The sequence below is a fragment of the Zonotrichia albicollis genome, chromosome 28 (assembly GCF_047830755.1).
Source record: "Zonotrichia albicollis isolate bZonAlb1 chromosome 28, bZonAlb1.hap1, whole genome shotgun sequence".
Taxonomy (NCBI): domain Eukaryota; kingdom Metazoa; phylum Chordata; class Aves; order Passeriformes; family Passerellidae; genus Zonotrichia; species Zonotrichia albicollis.
In genome coordinates, this window is record NC_133846.1 from 6,321,330 (window position 1) to 6,342,609 (window position 21,280).

The 21,280-nt window shown below is 44.8% G+C and overlaps 1 protein-coding gene across 1 annotated transcript in view; it reads left to right on the forward strand.

The window, feature by feature from the left end:
• LOC102075373 (complement receptor type 1) overlaps positions 1 to 17,895 on the forward strand; it is a 30,802-nt gene extending 12,907 nt beyond the window's left edge. Inside the window, exons 25-48 of the mRNA XM_074527938.1 lie at positions 82 to 273; positions 506 to 605; positions 1,139 to 1,224; positions 1,972 to 2,151; positions 2,556 to 2,603; positions 2,817 to 2,999; positions 3,293 to 3,475; positions 3,667 to 3,846; positions 4,254 to 4,283; positions 4,415 to 4,490; positions 4,746 to 4,825; positions 6,720 to 7,043; positions 7,896 to 8,087; positions 8,287 to 8,383; positions 8,989 to 9,074; positions 9,461 to 9,667; positions 10,209 to 10,391; positions 10,886 to 11,074; positions 11,168 to 11,359; positions 11,517 to 11,708; positions 12,011 to 12,037; positions 12,672 to 12,738; positions 14,194 to 14,291; positions 16,071 to 17,895. Coding sequence (XP_074384039.1) covers positions 82 to 273; positions 506 to 605; positions 1,139 to 1,224; positions 1,972 to 2,151; positions 2,556 to 2,603; positions 2,817 to 2,999; positions 3,293 to 3,475; positions 3,667 to 3,846; positions 4,254 to 4,283; positions 4,415 to 4,490; positions 4,746 to 4,825; positions 6,720 to 7,043; positions 7,896 to 8,087; positions 8,287 to 8,383; positions 8,989 to 9,074; positions 9,461 to 9,667; positions 10,209 to 10,391; positions 10,886 to 11,074; positions 11,168 to 11,359; positions 11,517 to 11,708; positions 12,011 to 12,037; positions 12,672 to 12,738; positions 14,194 to 14,284 — 3,185 coding nt within the window. The 3' untranslated portion in view covers positions 14,285 to 14,291; positions 16,071 to 17,895. The remainder of the gene's footprint in view (positions 1 to 81; positions 274 to 505; positions 606 to 1,138; positions 1,225 to 1,971; positions 2,152 to 2,555; positions 2,604 to 2,816; positions 3,000 to 3,292; positions 3,476 to 3,666; positions 3,847 to 4,253; positions 4,284 to 4,414; positions 4,491 to 4,745; positions 4,826 to 6,719; positions 7,044 to 7,895; positions 8,088 to 8,286; positions 8,384 to 8,988; positions 9,075 to 9,460; positions 9,668 to 10,208; positions 10,392 to 10,885; positions 11,075 to 11,167; positions 11,360 to 11,516; positions 11,709 to 12,010; positions 12,038 to 12,671; positions 12,739 to 14,193; positions 14,292 to 16,070) is intronic.
• Positions 17,896 to 21,280: the final 3,385 nt, after the last annotated feature.

Consider the following 21,280-nt stretch of genomic DNA (forward strand, 5'->3'; position numbering starts at 1 on the left):
GCTGCACATACTCAAAGTACATTTAAAAACAATTTTTGTAGCTGACATCTCCGTTTCTCCCCGTGTTTTCTCTCCTGATAGGTGGCTGTGGTGCACCTCCAAACCTGACCTTTGCTGAGCTAGCCAGGCAATACAGAAATCAGCAGGAATTTGCTGTTGGGGACACCGTGAGCTACAGCTGCCGGCCGGGACACTCGAGACGCCCCGGAGTGCCCCAAACTCTGACTTGCCTCCAAAACCACACGTGGTCTGAAGCCCTAGAGTTCTGTAAAAGTGAATAGCTCCATCCATTTGGTGTTGGTTATTGGAAATGGTCTATTCTGTGGGTTTTTGAAGGAAAGATTGGTACATGGCTTTACTAGTCACATGGTCTGGGCCACTTTGGGCCTTTTTGAAATCACATCTTTGTTGGTGGCAGAGCTTGGACAGAACCTTAAGGTACCTTCTCATAGTGTGCAGCACAAGCTCAAGAGAGGAGTTTAAACAAAGCCTTGTTCTTTCCCAGGGAAGCAATGTAGCCACCCAGAACCCCCCAGGAATGGCAGAGTTGTTGTTCTGACAGATCTCCTTTTTGGGTCAACCGTGAGCCACACGTGTGACAAAGGGTGAGTCCCACGCTGCCTTTGCTGCCTCCTGTCTGAGTTTGGTGGTGGGTAAAGGATCAGAGCCCACTCCTCTACAGCTGTTCTCCCACAGCATTGGGAAAATTGGAATTTTGGAGTTTTGGTTCTAATTCTGCCATAGTTGCCTGCTCCAGAAAGGGAGAATTGTCTCACTTTTCCCTCCTGTGCTCAGCAGATTAATTTGCAAACCAGTTTCAGTTTTCCTTCTCAGATGGCCTCGAGCAGGAGCTGAGAGTGGGAGCAAGGCCGTGCTGCAAGGAGGCTCCAGCCCTTTGGAAATCAGTTGGGTCCTGATTTACCACCTGACCAATGTAACCCAGAGTTTTTGGGGTCAGTGTTGCTCCCCTTGGATCTGGGAAAAGCAACTTGGTGTCCTCCACTCCCACGTGTCAAACCAGCAGAGAGACCTTGGTGATCAGCTGGAATCAGGAGGCTGCAGAAGGAAAACTCTGGGGAGGGAAGAATCCAAGCTGAGGGACTGGGTATGAGCTGATAGTTTTTCTCTGCACCTCCAGGTACAGGCTGGTTGGAGAGTCCCACAGGAGATGTGAGATTTTGGGACGAGATGTTGCCTGGACTGGTCTGCCTCCCATATGTAAAAGTAAGTAGGTCAGCACTACATTGGGGCCAGAATTGCCATATTAAGTCCTTAAAATTAAAAGGTGTTTCCTTTAAATAAATAGAATTAAATGAATAAGACTATTAAAGGATAATATTCCTCTGGGATAGTTTTTAGATTTTTTTAATGCTTGTATATTTGGTTTCTTCTGAAAATCTTCCAGTTGTAAGCTTTGATCTGTCACAGCAATTCAGACTGAAGAGTTGTGAGATGCCTGCAGGGACTTGTCCCTTTTGTTTCACAACAATAAATAAGAAATCAAGTTAAAAAAAAAGTGTTATGTAGAAGAGTGACATTTTGAGTACCACTGAAATGGAATTTTCCAAACCCTCTACTGTTAACTGAAGCACAAGGATGTTTTGCAGGGGTTGATCATTGCAATTAGTCTTTTTTTTTTTTTTCAGATGGAATTGCTCTTTGAGGTTGGGAATAGTAAAGCATTCATGAGAATGATAGTACTGACAGATTTCTACCCCATTTCATGAATTTATTAGAATATATTCACACCATCTATGTTTATATAAATATATATAAAAATAATAATATTGTGGTTCCCTTAAGGTACCTCAAAGAACTAAAACTCCTTCCCTCAGTTCCTGGAATTATTCTTATCTGAGTCTTTAAGTCCTACCTGTGAGACTGCTCTGAGCACACTGAGAATGGACTTGAGGATGTGTTCATTCAGCACTCACGTGGCTTTGTACCCCTAAAGAGGAGTTTCTCTTTCAGGGGTGCTGTGCCCAGCCCCACAGGTCCAGAATGGGAGGGTGGCTGTCCCCAGGCCCCGCTACACCTACGGGGACTCTGTCACCTTCAAGTGCCACAGAGGCTTCACCCTGCGAGGCCACCCCACGTCCCAGTGCCAAGGGGACAGGAGGTGGCACCCACCTGTGCCTGTCTGTGAGCAGGGTAAGAATCAGCTCTTGGCCTTGTCGGGATTGCACATTCCTCATGGTTTCACTCGCCGAACCCAAAGTTGGTTTTATTTTTCCTGTTTGCTCCAACTGCTTTAAGGAGAACCCAGAAATGTTTCCTTTCATTTATGCCTCTCTTCACACACAGGAGATGAGCAGGGCTTGGGTAATGCTGTAAGTACTGGCATGACTTGCACGTTCTCACACTGCTTGTTGCAATCCATAATCTACATTCTCTTATTCCCTGGAAATGAGGAATTTGGTAGCAGCAGGACATAGACTATCAGAGAGCTGTGAATATTTTCCTGGAAATGTAATACCAGGATGATGGGAAGTGAAGGTAAATGTGTACATTTTATTTGCTCAACTGTGTTTTTAAACTCTTAATGCTGCATTTAGATGGAGTGTCAGAACGTTATCACCACCCTGACCCCACAACAAAGCCAGGTAAGGTCTCTTACCTGAAGAGACAAGATTTGACTTACTAATCACTAACTCCTCCTCCCAGCCTGTCCTGCTTTTCTGAGGGAACTTTGCAGAGGGTTGGGCAGGGCTGTTGGGGTCAGTGCTGTGGGAGGGAGTTCAGCCTTCCCCAGCTGCTCTGAAGTTTTCCCTCTTGTTTCTCTGAGCTCTGCTTTGATCTCCACTCTCTGTTTTCAGTGCTGCACTGCTCCAAGCCTGCAAATATCACCCACGGGTCTTTCCGTGGCCCAGCAAAAGCAGTTTTTACTGTGGGAACATCCGTAAACTACATCTGTGAGCCTGGCTTCTCCCTCCTGGGGACAGCATCCCTTTATTGCACAGCATCCGGAGCCTGGAGCCATCCCCCTCCTGTCTGTCAAGGTGCGTTTTGGCCGCAGAGAGCAAAAAACAAAGGACATTTTAACGAGTCTTGCCTTAGGGGAAGGTCTGTAGAAGGTCTAAATCTGAGTATAGAATGTGTGATAAGCACAGGCTGAGTACAGAATGTGTGATAAGCACAATTTTTAGCCTTCCCAAAGCCTGCTGGAGTTACAGGGGTCCGGGCTGAGTGCACAAATTCCAAGGGAGCAGTCGAGGCTGCAGAGGGGCAGCGCCTCAGCCACTCCCTGGCCCCCCTTCAGCATCCTGCTGATTGTCTCTCCCTGGCTCTCCAGCTGTGAAGTGTCCGCAGCCTCCGAGCATCACCAACGGGAGGCTGAAAGGGAACGCCTCTGCCACCTTTCCCCGGGGAGCCGCGGTGTCCTACAGCTGCGATCCCGGGTACTCGCTGGTTGGGAACGCTTCCATCAGCTGCAGGGGCTCGGGGGCCTGGAGCCAGCCCCTCCCGCAGTGCAAAGGTGAGTCTGGGCTTCCTCTGGTGTTCGGGATTCCACCTGCGACTCAGGCACTTCCCCACTTCTGCGGAACGAGAATTGATTCCTGGCTACACTCAGAAGGAACTCAAGAGCGATGTCCTAAACAACCCACAGCTGTGTTTCTCATTTTGTGTTCCCTCTAAATGTCCTCTTTCTACTGCTTCCAATTTCAGAGATCAGATGTGAATTCCCGGATGTGCAAGGTGTTAAAAAAGCCATTAAAGGAAGTACTTATCGCTCTGGCACTAACATCACTCTTGAATGTGACGATGGTTACGTGCTGGAAGGCATCAGTCACACCCAGTGCCAAGAGGATTTCAGCTGGGACCCTCCCGTGCCCGCCTGTAAACTGAGTGAGTGGAACGTAAACAAAGCAAAGATCAAACACAAGCATGCGAAAGCATTTTAAACATGCAAATGTCTGGCTGTATTTTTAAAATAAGGAAGCGTACAGGGGTGTGGTTTTCAGAAACCTGGTGTTGTGGGTGTTAGCAGTGAGACATTGGCATGGGGAAGCTGGGGCTGCCCCTGGTTCCCTGGAAATGCCCAGGCCAGGTTGGACACTGGGGTTTGGAGCAGCCTGGGACAGTGGAAGGTGTCCTGCCCATGGCAGGGGGGTGGAACTGGATGAGCTTTGAGTCCCTTCAACCTAAACCATCCCGTGATTCTAAAAGGTTTATTGGTGTTGATTAAGGACAGCTGAGAAATGCTGTATTTTGGTAGAACAGTTTGCTGATTTTCCTTTTTTCCCTCTCTCCAGCGTCTCCCAAGCCCGGGTCAGTAGGCTTAGGTAAGCAGCTTACAAACATTTTTGTCCCCAGCACAGTGGCACAGCCTCCCTCTGCTTACTTGGCAGATACACCCTATTGTGCATTTTGTGTACTTTACTCAGTGAGAATAACCTGCATTCTTCTCCCTCAGGAGTGGCAGCTGCAGCAGTTCTGCTGCTCCTGGGGGCAGCTGTTGTCTGGAAAATCATTTCCAAGCAGAAGGAAGGGTAAGGCAGCTCTGGCTCTTTTACTCCTGTCCCTTGGTGCCGAGTCCCAAGCTTTATAGGCTTGATACACTTGAAATTTTTGCCTCAGTGTGTCAGGGCCTTGTAATTTTGTATCTTCAGCTCAGGTTGCAAATGACACAACCTGGAACTCACGGTGTGGTTATGTCATTTCATTTCAAGCCTCTCTTTCCTAAAGGAAACCAAACCAAGTGTTCTTTTACAAGGCAATTCATTGTTTTCTTCTTTTTCACGTAGCTATTATCATACGTATGAAAACTATAATTACAGAACCCCCCTGAACCCAGACACTGATCACAAAGGCTCGTGTCTGCCATAGGAGGTATGGATTTATATTCCTCAGCACAAAATATCAGTTAGAGCTGCAATAACTATACTGTCATTTATTTATATTGCTGACTGCATTGTCTCCTTGAATGACTATTTTCCTAATACAATAATTCAACTAGAAACCTCTTTCCTTTTTGTCTTCTGATAGAATATTTTCTTTTGCTGAATAGAAGATGTTTTAAACATATTTGGGTTTTCAAACATTCTATTTTTCTTTCTGACACCACCCTCAAAGTGTGTCTTTCCTTTTCCACAGCCTGCATAGTTGGTGTGCACAGGTCAGACTTCCAGAGCAGTCCTTGCTTCTGACTTAAAGCTGCTTTTAATTTGTACAGATTATGAAAAAGCTGCAAAACTGCCTCAGGAGTAGCAGAGTCAGAAAAGGACACTGAACTTGGTTCCTGGGGTTTTTATTGCTTTCATACTTACTAAAATGGTGTTTTTACTTACAAGTGAATCTATTTTCTATGGTGGCTCTATTGCAGCCAGCAGTGAATTTTCACTGTTTATCAGCACCTCACCTACAAAGTGGGACATGCAAACAACATCAATTTTGTGTGATTCCTTTGAAACAAAGCATTTCCCAGAAATTCCCTCCTCTCTCTCCGGGTGGCGATGCAATCTCTACACACCAGCACAAAGCCAGGAAATCCTGATTTGAACCCCAGGATATCATCTCTTTCCTAGGCTGGGAAGAGATCTCATCCCTGCTGTGGCTGACCAGGCACCCGGCTCGTTCCCTGCAGCGAGGAAGCGCCGCTCACGTGGAAACTGGAATTCTGTGCAGAAAAAAAGGACATTTTACTGTAAATCTTCAATGCTGTTCTGCTCTCTGCAGTTACTGTGAGGATCTAGTGAGGCTCAGACTGCCCACAGTGCAGGTGCTCCCTGGCAGGGAATTCTGTGCACTGCACCTGATGTAGAATAATCTCCTTTGTCCCCAAAAAACTGGATAACCACAAACCTTTGTAGGAAGAAACAATCAATAATGCACTGGCCATAACCCCCATTCCCTGTCTCCTTATGCCCACCAAAACATACCTGAACAAATGTGGGAGAAACCATGTGTTAATTAATGTCTTAATTACAGCTGTATTTACGTGTTTATTTCCTTCCAGCAACGCTTATGTGCAGTGTTCCTCTACCAATGCTTAACCTAATAAAAGCTGATGATGACAATTCTGTCTTCTTTTACACCTACCCAGAACTTTAAGTCTTTTCTGCTTTGGTTTTTTTTTTAACATTTTTGGGCTGTTCTATTTTAATGCTGCTCCACCACAAACAGGATTTAACTTAAAATTTAACTTCCAAACAAGAGCAGCGCTGCACAGGGCTGTCCATCCCGAGCTGGCTGTTATGTTTAATTTATCACTGTTGGTGTTCCAATGTGGCACCTAAACATACTTTGATTTTTTTCCCTTTTTCCTTGAGGCACTCAGGAAAGGATTCAATCTCCTTGCACCCAGCGCTGTAATGCGCTGAGGGTGTTGTAAAATGAGGAATATGTCCACATATTCCAAGATTACTTTAAGTCAGGGAAGATCTTTGATGGAAGATCTTTGTATACTTTCAATCCTAATCAATAAAAAAAAGAGCAGGCAGGAGCATCCCTTAGCCAAGGGTATCCCCGAATGAACTATCTTTAAGGATGAAGTAAATGAAGATGCTGATGTATACATCTGACAAAACACTCAAGGCCGAGGTATTCTTCAGCTGACCAGCGATTATTACCCCGCTAAAAATAACACTTTGGGTTCAACCAGAGCCTTCCCGAGCATGCGTTGAACCGAGCCGGGACTGCGTCATTAGCGTGGCAATTAACTCATGACAACACAGGGGCTGTGCCCGGAATCCGCCCTACCCTGCAGTCCTGTGTGTGACACCGGCACGGCGAGCTCGGTCCGGGGATTGTCAGCGATCCCGGGGATTGTCAGCGATCCCGGACCGAACAGCGGCCCGAGCTGTCCCCGCGGCGCCGCCCCGGCGAGAGAGGGCCCCGGCGGGCGGGCCCGGCCATGGCGGCGGCGCCGCGCTGGGGGCGGGCCGCGCATGCGCACCCGGCCCCGCGCTGCGTCTCCGGCGGCGCCGGGAGGGAGCGGAGCGGCCGCAGCCGCGGCCCCGCTGCGGGCATGGGGCGGCTCTCGGTGCTGCCAGCGCTGCTGTTCGTGCTGCTGCTGTGGCAGCTCGGCGGAGCCCGGGCTCAGGGTGAGACAGCGGCCGCTCGCTCTTTGCTGCCCCGAGCGGGCGGTGCCGGTGGGGAAGGGGCGCTCGGAGCGGCGGGCGCGGTGCGCAGCCCTCGGGGGGCCGCGGCTGGGAGGAGGGAACGGGAACGGGGTCGGGATCAGGATGGGGATGGGAATCGGGTTTGGGATCGCGATGGTGCCCGTGCCCTGCTCCCGCTCCGGTGCCCGCGGTGCCGAGGGTGCCCTCAGGGCCTGCCGGGGGGCGAGGCTGGCAGGAAGGAAGGAAATGGCTCTAAGGGCGATGGTGCAGCCGCGAGGGTTTGGGCGGGTTTGACTCGAGGGAATTGTGGCACTGTTCGGGTGCGGAGAGACCTCCAAGCGCATCCCGTTCCCCCGTGCCCTGGGCAGGGACACCTGCCGCTGAGCCTCCCTCCAGCCTGGCCTTGGAGCCGGTTCTAAACTCGGCTTTCTGTCCCTTACACCCGCTTGCCTTTTCCCTAAGAAGGGACAATGAGCTCTGTGAGTGGGGCTGGCTTGTTTGTTTTTCATGCAGCAAACGAAATGGGTGTACAGTGAGTGAAGTCGTGCGTTTAACTACAAAATAAAGGCAAACAGACAAAAATCTGAAAATAGGATCTAGAAGGACGTGCATTGTCTGGGTAGAATGACTAAAGAACTTGAAGAAACAATGAGTAACCCTATACACGTATAGAGCTGGATGCTGCACGCAGTTAAAACCTAAATCAAAAACTGGGAACGACTTAAATATATCCTTAAGAGCTCTTGAATGATTCTGTCTCCCGTGCTGTTTCACCTCGGTGTGTTTCTCTTCTTGTCGCTAAGGTGATGTGTTGTTTTTTCCCTCCCCTCCCAGGCTCGTGTCCCAAGCCAGAGCGGCAGCAGAATGCAGAGCTCGACGAGAGCTCCAGGGATCTCCAAGATTTTCCACCTGGGACCAAAATCTCCTTCACCTGCCGGCCAGGATACATTCGGGTCCCAGGGAAGTCGCTGACCTGGACATGTGGTAATAACTTGCAGTGGTCACAAACAAGCGTTTTCTGTACAGGTAAGTTTTTGTACCCCTTTTTTCCTACTGATATTTACCAGTTTCAGTGGCTTTGCAAGTGGGAATTAGGGTTTTGCCATATTTTAAATGAAGCTTGGAAAACGCTGCTGTGGGTAAGAGCAGTAAGTGCTAAAGATTTTGTCTTTGTATGTAACTACAAAAATGTAGAATTTTTTCTTTAATTTTTCTTCCCCCCCAGCAAGAAAATGTAAATACCCAGGACCCTTGGAAAATGGTTATTTTGATGCAAGAGATCTTACATTTGGTTCAAAATTGACATTTCGTTGTAATGAAGGGTAAGTGTTTTGCTGAAGTTAATGATTTTTTTTTTTTTATGTTTACACCAGATTTGAAATAAACCCAAATTTTCTGTTCCAGTTCTGATCTGAAGTCTGAATTCTACCTGTAGGAAATGAAATTGCCGCAAAATTTAATTTGATTCCGTGGTTTAATTACTCTTTGCATTAACCCTGAGTTTTTTAGTGAGATTCTGCAGAACTGCAGTGTTACCTCTGGTGACTTCTTTTAATGCTCCTGTGGCAGAGGGGGTAGATATATATTCATCATCCTTCATTATTGAATAATTAAGTCAACAACACTAAGGAGGTTTTTTTTTTTATCTTTTCCTTGAGTATCAGTAATTTTAGGACTTTAATATTAGAGGATATTTCTAAAAATTGTAAGACTTCCACAGTTCCTTAGTGATTTCTCTTTTGTTTCTGTTTTGCTTAAGTGAGACTGTCAGCAAAATAAGCAAGATTCTATTCTCATTACAACAAAACCTTGTTGTGTTATGTCCCTGTAATCACAGAACAGAATTATTGATAAGCACAATTTTTTGGTGCTTGTTGGGGAAATGAGAAATTTAAATTTCACTTCTTCAAAATTTTTACCTGTCTAGATACAGATTAATAGGTAAGGAAGAGATTTCCTGTGATATCAAGAATGGAGGTGTTGACTGGAGTGGAGCTCTGCCTTACTGTGAAAGTAAGTAAATTACTGCTGTGTTTGATTTTCTGTTCAGATGGGGTAGTTCATTTACAAACAGCTGTGCCTCCAGTATAACTTTCCAGTATAAAAAATGATGGGAAAGCAGGGATGATTTTTTCCTTAACTACTTGGGTTATGCCTGATGATCGACCACTGAAAAATGTCAGTTTTAGTGGTAATTATCTCCTATTAAAATCATATTATCTCATATTATTATCTCACATTAAAATCAACATCATGTTGAAGCTGAGGTTCTGTAGCTTGACTTCGAGTGGCTGTGTCAGATTTTCAGTGAAGTGACTGAAAACCCAAGGTTTGCTCTTTGAGGTGAACCAGCTAACCCAGCAAAACCAATCTGACCAACTTTTGTGCTTTATTTCCAGTAATTCCTTGTGAGCCACCTCCCCAAATAGCCAACGGGGAGTACGAGGAGAGAGGCAGCTACGTGTACCAGAGCTCAGTGACCTACAGGTGCCTGGATGTCCCCAAGGACAGCGATCCCTTCTCCCTCATTGGCTCAGACACCATTTACTGCACATCTGATGCAAACTCAAACGGAGTTTGGAGTGGGCCACCTCCAGAATGTCGAGGTTATTGGAATTTTTCTATTTTTTTACAGTGTCTGGCCCTTTCCTTGGAAGTGGGGTGGGGAGAATGGACTTTGCCTCTAGGAAAGAAGGAAAAAATGCTGTGGTACAAAGTTTGGTGCAGTTCCAGTGAGATTACATCAGCATGGTGGATATGGATGAATTATGAATAGAATATTGCTAAAATTTAAGTTAAAGCTTGAAAAATACCTGAAAAAATTGAGTGTCTTGTTGGTAGAAGTGGCAAGGCAAAAGGGAGGGAACTGGGAGACCACAAATCCTGGAGAAAAATTGTGTCAAGGGCAAGGATGTGGGGGCTGGATAGGACTTGTAAAAAGCTAAGGAAGAATCCTGTTCCTAAAAACAGCCTCTGTGGAAGTGCAGGAATCAATGTTTCTACAAAGCTTCTCCAAAACAACTTGTGGAAATTGGCACGTAGGGAAAAGGATGTTGTGTTTGCCATGCTTGTGTTAACAGATGTTTCCAAGCTTTGTTTTCATTTATTAACACATGTTTGTGTTAACAAGTGTTTTGCCTCTTTCAGTGGTCAAATGTGAAGACCCCAGAGTTGAAAATGGGAGAAAAATGTCTGGATTTGGACTTCCCTACAGATACAAGGACTCAGTTGTGTTTGAGTGTAATCAAGGCTATTTCATGGTTGGAGCACAGGTAATTACCTGTGAAGCAAATAACATCTGGGTTCCTCCACAACCAACCTGTGAGAAACGTAAGACTTTCTGTAATATTCCCTTTTCTTTTGTTAGCTAAAATAGAGCATCCTGGTGTTGTAGTGATCTCATGGGTGAAGGCAGGAGAAAAGATGTGGAATACAGGGGAAAATATTTGATACAGGGAATTAGGAGTATGCACAGTGAGCAAAGCTGTAGTATCCTTCTGGAGTAGTGGAAATCTTTGTGTGTGGTTTTTTATGCAGCTCTTCAACTCCTACTTTCTAGAAATGTTTCTAGAGCTCAGAAATAATGAACCAGTAAGGGTTTCTGAGCTGCCTCATCATAGGATTGTATCATCCTAATGAATGTCTACAGTGATGTTTAAGTTTTCTAAGGGGAATATTTGTACTTAAAATTGGGGTAAAGCTAAACTTTGGACATGTGCTGAGCTATTTTTCTTACATGAAGGCAACTTGTGTTTGTGGAATGAGTTACTGAGTTGTGAAATAAACTTTATTCTCACTGAACTTGTTTTAAATTCCTGTATTAGTTACTCCAGAGATGTGTCTTGCCCCGAAGATCCCCAATGGGGCCCTGATTCCAGCCAAAGGTGCCTATGCAAAAGGAGAGGCTGTGCAGATCAGGTGCAATGCTGGCTGCTCCTTCCCTGATGGCTCTGCAGAGGTGACAGTGACCTGTCAAGAACAGAGTTCCTGGGGTGCTTTACAGCACTGTTCCTGTGAGTAAAATTGCAAAATCAGGAGCAGACTGACAAGTTTGAAATATCTGATCTAGTAATACATTTTTTTTTTCTCCCCCCTTTTCTTTCCAGGTGAGTCTGAAGGTTCTGGTTCCACACCAGTCATAAGTCATGGGAGAGTGATAGAAGGAGAAAAACCTTCCTACTCCGTGGGGGATTTCATTACCATTGAATGTTATCCGGGGTACACCTTGAATGGGGAGGCTCGGATTCAGTACATTGGGAACAACCAGTGGGTGCCAGCTGTGCCAACCTGCCAGCTCAGTAAGTATGGGGGCCCTGATCCCAGGCAAACCTGCCTGTGCAAAAGGAGCACTGTGCCTGCGAGTAAAATTGCTAAAATCGGGAGCAGACTGACAAGATTTTTATCTCTGATGTAGAAATACATTCATTATTATTTTCTCCCCCCTTTTCTTTCCAGGTGAGTCTGAAGGTTCTGGTTCCACACCAGTCATAAGTTATGGGAGGGTGATAGATGGACAAAAACCTTCCTACTCTGTGGGGGATTTCATTACCTTTGAATGTTACCCGGGGTACACCTTGAATGGGGAGGCTCGGATTCAGTACATTGGGAACAACCAGTGGGTGCCAGCTGTGCCAACCTGCCAGCTCAGTAAGTATGGGCTGCAAAATCTCCACTAGGTGAAAATACAGCTCAGAAAACAGTCCTTCTGTATTCAGGAGAAATGATTTAATGCAGCTTCCTTCTTTATTTTAATGGGAAAAATCAGGTTTGCTAAAATTAATGAAAATATTCATATTCTAAGTTAAATATTATTATTTAAATTAGTCTGCCTCAAAGATTGTGTTGATAGAAGTACTTGACTTGAAATAGCTCTGTGAATATTTTGATAATAATATTTGAGCAAGAAGCATCTGTGTTCCTCTTGTGATACTGATTCCTTCTGTTTTTAGGTGGATATATTATAGCCATCATCTGTGGTAAGTATTTTCTAAAACCTTAAAAAATACAATACAAATTCTATTTTTTATGTGAAAGTCCATTTTTGATTCCATTCACCCGGGACTGCAATAGGGTGATTTTGGAGTTCTGGTTAAAGCTGCATGATTCAAAAAAAGATTGCTTAGCTATTACAGCTTAATTTAGTGTGAAATGTGTATTTTCTCGTGTGGTGAGGTCACATTTCAAAGGCAGCTTGCAACAACGTGGCCACTTGGATAAATTTCAGAGCTTGGGTTTACTGGAGGTGTGAGTACATCACTCTGCCAGTGAACAGAAATACTCAGTCCATCCTCTGTCCTTGCCTTTGTTACCCAGATTTGTATAAACTTGTAAAAAATGTTGGGGCCTTGTCATTCCTGTTTTAGTTTCTGAGCTGCTGGGGTTTTACCATCTTGGTGGTCTGTGGTTCTGAGCTGAACTATCTTGAAGAATCAAATATTCCATTTACATGGCTCATTCCATAAATAAGTTGGGTTGTGGGGTTTTTTTTAGGGGGGTAGAGGTGGGATAGACCTGTAGATGAAAACAAGGCTTTTTCTGTAAAAGTTTTGTTGCTCTTTTGTGAGCTGATCTTTATCACTCTAAGGGGCTTTTTTTTACTTCTTCCTGAAGTGATTGTGATAGCTGTGGTGCTCCTGGCAGCCTTCTGGATCTACAAGAAATTCTTCTCACAGAATGGGTGAGTAAACTTCCTTTTTATTAATCCTGCAAGTTTCCAAATGACTGAGCCAAAGCTGTGCTGATGTTTAAGTTTCTTGAGCTTTGTGTGCCCTTTCTTTTTCAAATGTCTGATTTTTGTGTGAGCTCCTCCCAGCAGCTGATGGGAGCTAAAGCCTAACCATGAATTTGTCTTTGGTTTTGGATCTGTTCAGCTAAGCTGCTAATTAACACTTGCACTAATTTCAAGGAAGGAAAAGCCCTGTTCTCAAGCCTGTGTTTGGCAGTGTCCACTTGCCAAGGAAAGTATTTTGTCCATCTGCTTCAAACATATCAGTTTATCTCCTAAAGCCAGGGGGAGTCTTGGTTCTATGGGCTTGTGCTGCCAGAAGGTTTTCAGGTTTTTATTCTCCTCCTTCAGCCCCAATGTTGGTGTCCCTATGTTAAAGACTTGCAAAATCAACTGTAAAATGCTAGATTTGTGCACAAGCAATTAGTGTTCTGTTTTTGATGAGACATGTAGGGTGTTTTAAAGTTTATCTTCAAAACAACTGGGGTTTATATGTGGTTTTTGATGGAGAGGCAGGAGATTTAAATTCCTCTTTGTGCATTGCTTTTTGCTGTGATGTCTGATTTTATCTTCTGGAAAAAAACTTTTTGTCAGGGAAATATTTTGTAAAATGCAAAACACTGACAGTCCAGAGCAGGTTAGGTGGTACACATGGAATGTCAGGATGAGCATCTCATCAGTGTTGTCTTTTTCCAGAATCTGTTGGGATTTATCTGGAGTACATGACACAAAGGGAGGGATGCTTTAAATGAAGCAAACCAGAGGGAATATTCCTGTGGTTCATATTTGTAATGAAGTCCACACAGAGGACTTGGAGAGCCCTGGAGGGGATTTATATCCAGTGAGGTTTTAGCCTTAAAATGAGCAGTGGAGTATCAATCCAAGGGCCAGAGTGTGCTCTGAGCAATTTGATGCTTTTGAGCCACTGCTTTTATTCAGTACTTGGATATTCTGCAGCCTGGATGGGCCACAGGAGAGCTCTGGCAGTTCAGGGCAGCCCTTGCTGCCTTCACCCGTGGGGAGACTTCTCAGGGCACAGAGAGCAGGAGGGATCTAAAGCAGCATCATCAAAAATTAAACTCTGTGACATTCCTGAATATCTGACAGCATGAAAAGCCTTATTGTGCCTCGTGCTTCCCTTCATCTTCCTCTCTGAACATCTGACTGTTAAAGCTCTTTCTTGTCTGAAACCCCTGATCTAATCTCCTTTTATGAAAGCCTCCATCTCCCTGTTTAGTGTTCTGAGTTCCTGATGCAGCTGAGCCTTTGTTGTTGTGCTTCCAGCCCTGATCCTTGCAGTCTGTAGCCTCCAAATGTCAGCAGATCTTTCCTTGGCCTCTGTTTCTTGTGTTGAAATGCCCTTGGATGGGACATTCAATTAGACCTTTCTCCCTTTCTGCTGTTCAGCTCGTACACAGTTGATGAGAGTTGCAAGGAAATTTGTATTTTAAAAACTAATGTCCCAGCTGAGATGGAAGAAACTGCACAAATGAAATAATGAAAAGGTATAACTTTCCACTTCATTTGGACTTTTTGCAATGCAGCTGAAGTGTCTTTTTTTATTGTGCTTTGCTTGGAATTTCAGGAGTGTGGAATCCATCTAGCTGGGAACCTTGGCTTCCTGTAGGAAAGAATATCTTTAACTTTTCATTTACTTTGGGAGAACAGGATATCATATAGAGAGAATTATCATATAGCAGTGTCACTAAAAGCTTCCAATGATTTAAATCACATTTCTTGGTGTTGTGTTTGAAGAGTGAGTAGCATATTGCCTACAATACTCAGAAGAATGTCTGCACCCATCCCAGTGGTGAGTTACTTTTCTTAGCTAATAGTTTAATTCCCTGTAATTAGAAGCTGGAACCACCTGTGGGCACTGAAACTCTAAAGGTAGTTGTGCATCCCTTCAGAGAAAACCAGATCACATCTCACAATTACTGATTCCTGTGCATTTTTGCTTTCTAGAAGAGGATTAATGAAGGGTCTAACAAGGAACATTTGAAACCTTCTTATGAAAAGGTGATTTCTTTTTCAAATCCAGAGTTCTGTAGCCCTGAAAAGAATCAAAATTCAGTTGCTTTGAAGCTGATGTCCTCTCCTGTATTTTAACCTCACTCCAGTGAGATGCATGTGATGAATGTTGGGGTTCCTCCTGCACTTGTGTAGGGTCAAATGGGCTTTTCCAAAATCTGGTTCTTCCTGCCTTGTTTGAACTGAGCACTTTGCAGACAGGACAGCTCAGTTTGACTTTTCCTTGCCAGTATTTTGGCATTCCTATCTCAACAGAGCTGGAACTACAAATATTTTTTTTAAATCAGTATCTTCTTATCTTCTTTTTTTTTTTTTTCTTGTTGCTTTTCTCCTTTGCACAGATTCTGAGGAGGTGATGGGTTCTCTTAATCCAACTTAATACAAAAGTCTTTTCATGTGCATAATCTTGATTTTATTGACTTGTAAAAGACAGGTAAATTTTCAGTATTTTTGGTGAGTTTTTATATGAATGTTAAGCTTGGCGTTTATTCCAAAATAATGTATAAAATTAAGGAATGTCATCTTCACTCTGGAGAAAGATGGTTCTCATTAAGATAGGGTCTGTTTTCTGGCTTGATTTTTGGAGAGAAAAAATGAATCAGGAGATAGAGTAGAATTCTTCATTCCAATCTTACCTTTACACATGATAAGAGAAATTACTGGTCTGGTGTGTCAAAACACTGGGAATTCTGGAGGTTTTCTTATGGAATAAGGAACTCCTTAGAGCCTTGGAGCAATAGCACTGAGGTTTGGCAAAACAGGAGTTGTTCAAGAACTGGGGACATATATAAGAATATCATTGTGAATTTTAAGTCTTATGTATTTAACTATTGTAAAGTTGCTGTTAGTGGACTGCAGAATCAAAATCCACACTAACTAATATTTCATTTTTGGTTAGAAAATACACACTGAACAACACACTGTAATTAAAATGAATTCCAGGGTGCACCTGGTGGAGTCATGGGAATCCTGTAACTGTTCTGGTGTTAGTTTTTGGTAATACCAGTCATCACTGGGAGTGATCCCTTTGGATCAAAGGTTCTGCTGCTCCCTGGGTCACTGCTGACAGTTCAGGAGCTGAATGGAGCTGAAATCTCTTCAGTCCAGCAGCTGCTAAAGAGAGGCTAAAGACTGACCCAGTTTGTGACTTCACCTGCAGCTTTAATGCCAAAACTAAGGATGTGCTTTCAGTGTAAATGTAAAACCTCTTGCAATGTAAAAACCTCTGATCTGCCTTGTTTTTCTGTTTGTAGGAAACGGGACAGCACCCCCAGTCCTGCCGAATATAAGATGTGTAAAGCATGAGTGCCCTTGCTGGGGTGGGAGGGGCCTGGCAGGGGCTGTCCCTGGCAGAGCTGCACAAGGATTGATTCCCTCGCACTGAGGGGCTGCCCATGGGTTCCTTGTGCTGCTGAACTGCAGGAGGAGATGCTTGACAGGCTAAGGAGTGTGTGTGCTTGTAGCTAGCACAGATCCTGCTTTGCCCTCCCTGTCCTTCTGTGCCCATCAGCTGGGGAAAGGCAGTGCCTGTGGCATGCCAGGGTCTGTGGGAGTGCTGCAGTGTCCCTGTGCCAGCTGCTGCTGCCCTCAGTGCCACCTCTTGGCTTGCAGAAGATGTCCAATATTCTCCTGTGTCCTGTAGAGCTCTGCTCACTCAAACCTGGCTGTCCTTGCCATCCCTCTTTGCAGCAGAGGTGGTGTAAATGGTTCTGGTGTTTCCTTTGTGGCTCATTCCCTGAAGAGTCTGGTGCCACTGAAGGCAATGTCTTTTGGAAACTATCACAATTAAGATCTTATATACTCTACCTCTTTGTCTGCCAAAGTTGGTTGCTGTATATATAATGAATTGAATGTGCCTTGAAATCAGAGTTTTATAGCTTTTCCTTTGCTTTTGAGAGGGAAAAAAAGCTATATATAATATATATATTTCTGATTCTCTGCTTTAATCTCCCAAAGACTGCAGTGGATTTGTTGGACCTGAAAGCTGAAGGATTCTGTAGCAAAGGCATCCCCTGCCTGTTGACAGGAGATTCCTGATTAAAGGAACTGCTGAGAGCTCAGTGGTGGCTGTGTCCTGTCATGAGCACAGTGGAAGTTCCTTTGGGTGCTCAATTTTAGTGAGCCTTGATGTCAGGTCTGGAGATCTTCTGTTGCTTTCAGGGGTAGAAACAGGTGCTGTGTGATCCACCTTCCTTGCTCTTTTACTTGAAGTCACATATTTCACATTTCTAACCTCTGGCTGCAGACTGGGATGTTAAATCAAGCTCTGAAAAGCTGGATTTAGCATCAGATTCCTGTTTAGAAGCAGAAGCTTTTCCCTGTCACTCGCTTTTCATGTTAAAGGAAAACCAGGCCAGCTCAGTTGTGTGAGTGCTGGTAGATGTGGTGGTCTCTTGTTTGCTGCTTGGTGCTTGTTCAGTAAATGTTGTAGTCCAGATCCTCACTCCAGGAGCCCCCACCACTGTGTTTGCCATTACTTTAGAATCACTGCTACTTCTATTTCCTCAGCAAACCCCATATCTTAACTAGAACAGGTTTTAGCTCCATGAATCTCACTATCAGCATCCAGACAGCTTCTAATTTTCACAGAAAACCCAAATAGCCTCACTTCAGATGCCTGAGGCAGCATTGGAAGTGCTCTGGCTTGTCTGTGGCTGCTTGGCACTGCTCTCCCTGTCATCAACACATTGTTGGAGTGGCACAGAACTGTTTGGGGCTTGATAGGGCTTTTTGGGACAATCCCAGCAGCTGCATTGTTGGAGCTCATAATAGGCTGTGGCTGTTAGAAAGGGGCTTTGGCTCTGCAGAAGGATTTGCTGCTGGTGGCCTGGCTGGTAGCTCAGCTCCAGAGTTGTTTGTAAACACTGGGATGTGTGACTGGGGCTGAGTGTGGTGCTGGTCAGGAGCTCAGCTTGCTTTGTGTGACATCTGCAATGTGCTGAAATACACTGGAATGTTCTTAATTGGGAAGTGAAATCACTGTAAAAAGTGGCTGTGTTTTTGCTCTTCTTTCTGGATGTAAAGATTGGCCATGATTTGTAATATTCCAAATAAAAATGTTAAATTATTTAGCAGTAAGTGTTTGTCTTTCATTCATCATTGTGCTGAGCAGCTCTTCTCCCATTGTTATCCAGATGATTTTTCATGTCCCAAACATCAGGTGGAAACTGCTGAGATTGAAGTTTGCAGTTTGTACACAGAATTACTCAGTGGTAGTGTAGGGGATGGGGTTTGCTTGCTGAGCACCTTTTGGGGTTTCCTTTTAGAATTGCAGAGAATTTCCCAGAACCTCCAAAATTTTACTCCTGAAAAAATTGGTGAGAAGTTGATGGAGAAGAGGAAATTGGGGCTGTTCTGGTGGAACACTTGAGGCAGAGCCCAGAGGGTGTTTTGACCCTTTTGTCCAGTGTGTGACAAATGCAATCCTTGGGGAATACAGCTCTGGTGGGTTTAGGTGACCTGTGACGGAGAGTGGATTTAGGAATGGTGTGAGGTTCACACTTGAAATGTACTGAACTGCTGTGGAGTCAGCTGCTGATAGAGTGAAGCCTTTCAGAGGGTGGAATAGAAAAAATAACTTCATATGCTGGATTTCATTGCAGTTTGTGGTTGAGATACTCAGAGTGAGTTGTGTGGACATGATGCCAGACTGCACAACTTTACATTGTGGAGTTTGGGATTTACCATTGAGGGGATAAGCAAAGTTTATAGGAATGGGATGATTTTTAATCTCCCTTCCAACCCAAACCATTCTGGGATTCTGCTCTGTGCTTCTGTGAATCTGACTTAAACACTACAAATTAATTGGGTCTAATTGTCATGAGTCCTGTGCTGTTTTTCTAAAACTCAGTGCTGCATGAATTATTTCCTTTGGAGTCTGGAACTGATAATTAAAGGGAGGTGAACTCTGCTAAGGGAAAGCTGCATGGAATAAAAATGAGTTGTTGCCATCTACTGGTGACAGGGCATTGGGAGTAACAAAACAGGCCCAGAGTTCTCTGGTTAGGGTTAAACAATGTGGAGTGACTGTGCTTGGTGGATTTTCAGTGTCACAATTAAAATCAGTATAAATTAAGCCCTGCCCATTACAGGGTTGGAGCTGGATGATTTTAAGGTCCCTTCCAAACCAAACCATTCTGATTCTCTGAATCCGAATACTTCTGAGGGTGGTGAAAATGGAGCTGGGGCTGAAATGAAGAGACTTGCAGCACTTAGGTGTTGTCCAGCAGGGAACCAGGTGATCTCTCTACCTGAGACAGAGCCCAGGAGCATAGAGCACACAATTTTATTCAGAAGGAAAAAAATAAATCTGTGTAAAGAACAGGTTAAGGCAAACAAACAGCACATGGAGTAGAAGTGGTCAGAAGGTTGGGTGGCTGTGTTGTCACACCCAGGCCCTGGCTTGCTTGAGTTGAAGAAGCTGAGTTATGTTTGAAGAGATGCTTCTCTGTGTCTGGAAGCATCCCATCCTCACTTGAGGGCATGCTGACTGTCCTCTGGTGTGCAGGATGTTCAGCCTGTGGGGGAACTCCGGGTCAGAGAACAGCAGGCCAGTGGTGTTGGGTGGGCCGGGTGGTGCTCTGGATGGTGTTTGTTTGTGACCTGGGGGGTGAGGGAAGGAACTTTCCCATTACTGTTGCTTTTCCCCCTACATCATAACCGATTTCAAATGGTGCTAGACAAAAACTGAGACTCTGAACACCAAGAGAAATCGGTCAGCCTGTGTAAGAGACGTTTTCCTGGCTCAGAGAAGGATCCTCTTGGAGATGACTGCTATGCATTCTTTAGAGATGACTACTCAGTGCTCTGATCAAACCTTCATCCACACAGGGATCAGCTTTTCCATGTCTGGGAACACGCTGGGCAGCAGGGAGGGCAAAACAGAGAGTTCAGCTTCATTCTGGGTTGGGATGCAGGGCTGGAGAAGTGAAATATTGCTGGGAGGGACCAGCAGCAAACTGGGAAATGATTCTGGAAAAAGGAGTGGGTTCTGTGTGTGCTGAGAAGTGATTCTGGAAAAAGGAGTGGGTTCTGTGTGTGCTGAGAAGTGATTCGGAAAAAGGAGTGGGTTCTGTGTGTGCTGGAAAGTGATTCTGGAAAAAGGAGTGGGTTCTGTGTGTGCTGGAAAGTGATTCTGGAAAAAGGAGTGGGTTCTGTGTGTGCTGAGAAGTGATTCTGGAAAAAGGAGTGGGTTCTGTGTGTGCTGGAAAGTGATTCTGGAAAAAGGAGTGGGTTCTGTGTGTGCTGGAAAGTGATTCTGGAAAAAGGAGTGGGTTCTGTGTGTGCTGTGTGGCATCTTCACGGTGCCCATGACAGGAGGTTGGAACAGGATGATTTTTAAGGTCCCTTCCAACCCAAGCCAGTCTAGGATTGCTGAAGGCACTTGTGTGTCTGACTGCTGAGGTCAAATAGTTGGGGAGAATTTTTGTATTTGCAGAGCTATGAAATGAGAATCCTGTGGTGATGGAGCCCCCAAGCAGAGGGTGGAAATCCTATTGCTCTGAGGCAGTAAATTCAAGGTTGATCCTAGTTTTTGGCTGTCAAACATACTCTGCCTGTCAAGTACAAGAGCTAGCACGTTGGTTTTCATGCAACTTGTGGATCACTTTACTCTGGACACCTTGAACTCATATGCATTGTTTATTGAGCAGAAGTACAGGAGCAGGAGGCTGTGCTGGTGTGGCCCTGGCTTGGGAGGGTGCATACAGTGGTTGGAGAAGTGTCTAGAAATCAGATGATGTTACAAAGTGGATGGCTGGCAAAAAAATCACCTTTGGAAAAGGGGCTGATTTGAGGAGCAGAGGATGTTGCTGAAGTGAGCAGGTGCTTGGTCTCCTCCCACGCTGTAATTCTTGCTCCTAGAACACTGATTTCAAATGGTGCTAGATACAAAGTGGGAAAATCTAAGCCACCATGTGAAACCAGCTTCCAGAGGAAGACACATCTTGGCTGCAGGCTGAGGGAGAAAATCCTTCATCTCCACCGTACCTAGAGAAAAATTCATTTATTTAATTTTATTAGACAGCAAGACAGTTACCTTGGGCTTAGCTACTTTATGGATACACTTTTTTGGTGGCATCTTGTGGATGGTTGAGGCTGGTGTAGGAGAAATGAAATATGTGGTGAGGAAAACCCCCAGCCTGGCAGTGAGTGCTGTTTCCTGCCCTGCCAGGTGGAATGCACTCAAGTTCTTCCCAGCAAGTGATGATCGAGGTTTTATTTCTTGCTAGTGCAGAGCACGATGCTGATGGGGTGAGTGTGGGAAGTTTGTGTGGTTCAGGGACACTTTTTCCATTTCACTGCAGATGAAACCAGGCTGTAAACCTCATTCTGTCCAAGCCAGAGAGTGTTCTGCCTTTGTGTCACTCACTGATCAGAGAGTACAGGACAGATCAGGTGCTTTTTGTGACAGGGAAAGGAAATGTGAGTGCCTGATGGAGCTTCCTCTGTCAGCAGTCCCTGT